This window comes from Echinops telfairi, unplaced genomic scaffold, assembly GCF_000313985.2.
Source record: "Echinops telfairi isolate 266 unplaced genomic scaffold, ASM31398v2 ScPeMD7_22;HRSCAF=79, whole genome shotgun sequence".
NCBI lineage: Eukaryota > Metazoa > Chordata > Mammalia > Afrosoricida > Tenrecidae > Echinops > Echinops telfairi.
This window is the reverse complement of record NW_022103919.1, coordinates 7,862,191-7,865,407: the sequence shown is the minus strand read 5'-3', so window position 1 is coordinate 7,865,407 and position 3,217 is coordinate 7,862,191. Positions and strand designations below refer to the sequence as shown.

Genomic DNA, 3,217 nt, shown 5'->3' with positions numbered 1-3,217 from the left:
CACACACCCCGCCCCCCTCCATCTTCCTGTTTCTGACCCCCTTGTCCCCCTGAAGTGACTCCGCTGGCCACAGCATCAGATGCGGCAGCAGCCTGACCTGGCTTTGTGAGCCCGCTGGCTTCCGGCAGGTTACTTGGCCTCCCCGAGTCTTAGCTTGCTTCTCTGTAACATGAGTGTAGTGAGAGGAGGCACCTCATCAAGTGAGGACTCGGTGAGATAATACGAACAGGGCTCAAAAGTACTTCCCTCAGAGAGTTCTGATCTTTGTGCTCAGCTGTGTCCCTTCAACAGTATGTCCGTACGGTTCCCTCGCCTGAAGGCCCCGCTCCCCCACCCCCATCACCCAGGGTGACTGTCTTTCCACACGTGACAGTGACAAAAGAAACCATCGTGCAGCTGTAGCATGGATGTAGCTGTACCATTACTTGAACCCTATCCTCTGGAGTGTAATTATAAATGGGTATCATTGCTCTAACATCATTATAATGCTATATACAGGATTGTGCAGCCTTTTATTTTCAGTTTAATAGCGCAGTTATTGGTCTTGTTTCTAATGCTTGGTGTTTAGAGAACCGTCATATTTATTGTTCCCACAAGTTCGGTCCTATTTGTTCTCCAGGTTGTTACGGACAGCAAGTCCAGTGAGCTTTCGCCAGCAGTAGAAGCTCGCGTGGCCCTGCCTGTGCAGAACCCCGCGACAAGCCTGCCTTTGGGGTGTTGAGGGAGTTCCAATGTGGCGGTTGTCTCGTCGTTTGGGTAAAACCCTGTCTTCCGTGCTCTTAATCAGTGTTCCTGCACATGACTGAACTCTTACAAATGTCTTCCTCTGATCCTCTGATCAAGTGGCACGGCTGCTGTCTTTTGAAAATGGTTGCTGTGATTCAGCTGCTGGAGCTGGTTTTCATCCTTTGGCATTCTCCAGGTGTGGCTGTCGGGGAGCCCCTCTCTTCCAGGCCTCGGGGGCCTCAATGGGGCTGGCGGGCCCTGCCAGGCTTGGGTTGTGCGGATCCGAACTCTCTCTTACAGGCTGGTGCATCCAAGCAGAGGTGTTTGTGCTGAGCGTCCCTGGCTGTGGCTGGGTGTACCCAGCCTGGGGACCTCTGTACCTGAGGTCTGTGCCCCAGGACCAGCAGTGCCCTTTGGGAGGCCTGTTGGTTTGAACTTCCCAGGCCTGGCTGGAAAGGTGCCTGCGGGCTTCCGTTCCCCGTGTGATGTGTGTTTAGGGGCTGCTGGTTTTTCTCCCTGCTTGGGCAAACAGTGGTCTCCTACACCTCCTTTGCATTGAGAGTGTGAGTACGTATAATTCTCCTTACCTCACATCCCCTCCCCCCCCATGAAAACAACACAGAACAAAGCCGCACTTTGAAAATGCCATGGTATTTTGCCACTGTTCTGAAAATCTGTCAGTGCCGTATCTAATCTTCTAGTGCATAGAATATCAAAATAAGCCCTGTTGAAGGTACTTCTGTTGATACCAAACAACAACAAAAAAGGCAGTTTCACAGCCTTGGAAGGAGCCGCAAGTCCCTTAGCCACTGGGAAAGCGCAAGGGTAATAATGAAGCCCTTCCCCTCTGCTGCTCTCTTCTCCAGGCCTGCCCTGCGTAGGAAGACCCAGAGGAGGCACCGTGGCCTTGCTGAAACCCTGCTCTCAGAATACTCAAGTGGACTGGACGCCGGCGGTGCCAAGGCCAAAAAGCCAAGCTAACGGGGACAAGCCGGAACCAGCCACGACAGAGCTGACCTGCAAGGTGTGCCCAGGCTCTGGCGTAGGGAAGAAAATAACACTTTTTTATCCCCCAGAAGCCTGGGGAAAACTCAGAAGGAGCTCACGGAGGGGAAAGCAGGACTCACCAGAAAGTTGTTGCCACTCTGGGCCCCGCCCGGTGTGGCTCCTGGGTTATTGTCCAAGGAGCCCTGGGACCAGACCACAACTGTGCCTTGCACTAATCCCGATGTCCCTCAGAGGATCGAAGAACCAGAGCCCTCTCTGGGGCGAGGGCGAGTGTGGGGAGGTGTGCGCAGTGTGAGGTAGCCGGCTAACTTCCCTTGTCTTCTCCCTTATCCCACGTGGATGCCACCAGGTCTTGGTAGAAGCCAGGCACTCTGTGGGATGCTGCCTGCCCCTAGCACAGCCTAAAGAAGCTTCCCTGCGAGCATCAGTGCACCTGCACATGGATGGCATGAACTTTATCAAGTCAGGGTTTAAAACTCGGAATTGAATTTGTGTGAGGGAAGAAGATAGGTTTTTCAACTAATCGTTTTCTTTATGTTTAAATGCTGTGTTAAGAAAAGAGCCAAAAGAATTTGTGATGCAGGTCAAAGCTCCTCAAGTGTCTTCTGTCGCGTGAGCCCCCTCGCTGGAAACTCCCTTCCTAGCCAGGCTGTGCCTTCTCAGGCTCTCCCCCCTCTGGAAGCACACCCCCTAAGGGATAATTGACTGCTGTGGCCTTTTTATTATTTGCCTTTGAAGTCAGAAGGCACTAGTGCCCCGAGTTAATTTTCACAGCCTCCCAACACCCACCTTCCTCCCCCCACCCCCACTCCCCACCAAATCCCATCTTCTAGAAAGAGCTGAGGTCTTTGTACTGTGACCTGGGTCAGGACTCCCCTCCTCCCCATTGTGTTTCCTGGGAGGTTTGCAAGAAGACCCCTGGGTGTATCGATTTCCCAATAAATGTAAGATTTGGACACGGACAATCCAAGGCCGCTGAAAAGGGTTGAAAAGCTGCCCCCTCTGCTTGGGGCGTGTTCTTGTTGCTCCTCATTCAGTGTCTCCTCCTTAGTTTTTCCCCCTCCCCCTCCTCTGTCACGCCCTGTGATCCGATCCTCAGACATGCTCAGACAGCAGCGTGTTGGGACAGCACCTCAATGAACCAAACAGCCAGATGGACCAGGAGAGGATGGAGTGGAGAGCCTGTCGGGGAGAGCGAGGAGAGTCGGGGCCCTGCCACCATTCCCTCTCTGGTCACAGGCAGATTAAGCAGCCCCCCAGCACACTTGGAGGCGCTCTGGTGAGGGCAACTATAAGCTGCCTAAGAATTGCTCTTCTACACAAGAAAACATGTGGCTGTCACATAAGAATTAATGGGACAGTTGGCGAAGTCTATAACAACAATCAAATAAAGACAAGCCCGCAGCCCATGTCAAGCCAACTTTGGGCAGATCTGCCATGGTCCCTGTGTTTTGAGGTATACTGGTTCACACGATTTGGATGA

At 52.9% G+C, this 3,217-nt stretch overlaps 1 protein-coding gene across 1 annotated transcript in view; it reads left to right on the top strand.

The window, feature by feature from the left end:
* DDX31 (DEAD-box helicase 31) overlaps window positions 1-2,699 on the top strand; it is an 84,872-nt gene extending 82,173 nt beyond the window's left edge. The window contains exon 20 of the mRNA XM_013007403.3: window positions 1,593-2,699. Within this exon, the coding sequence (XP_012862857.3) occupies window positions 1,593-1,707 (115 nt within the window). The 3' untranslated portion in view covers window positions 1,708-2,699. The remainder of the gene's footprint in view (window positions 1-1,592) is intronic.
* Window positions 2,700-3,217: the final 518 nt, after the last annotated feature.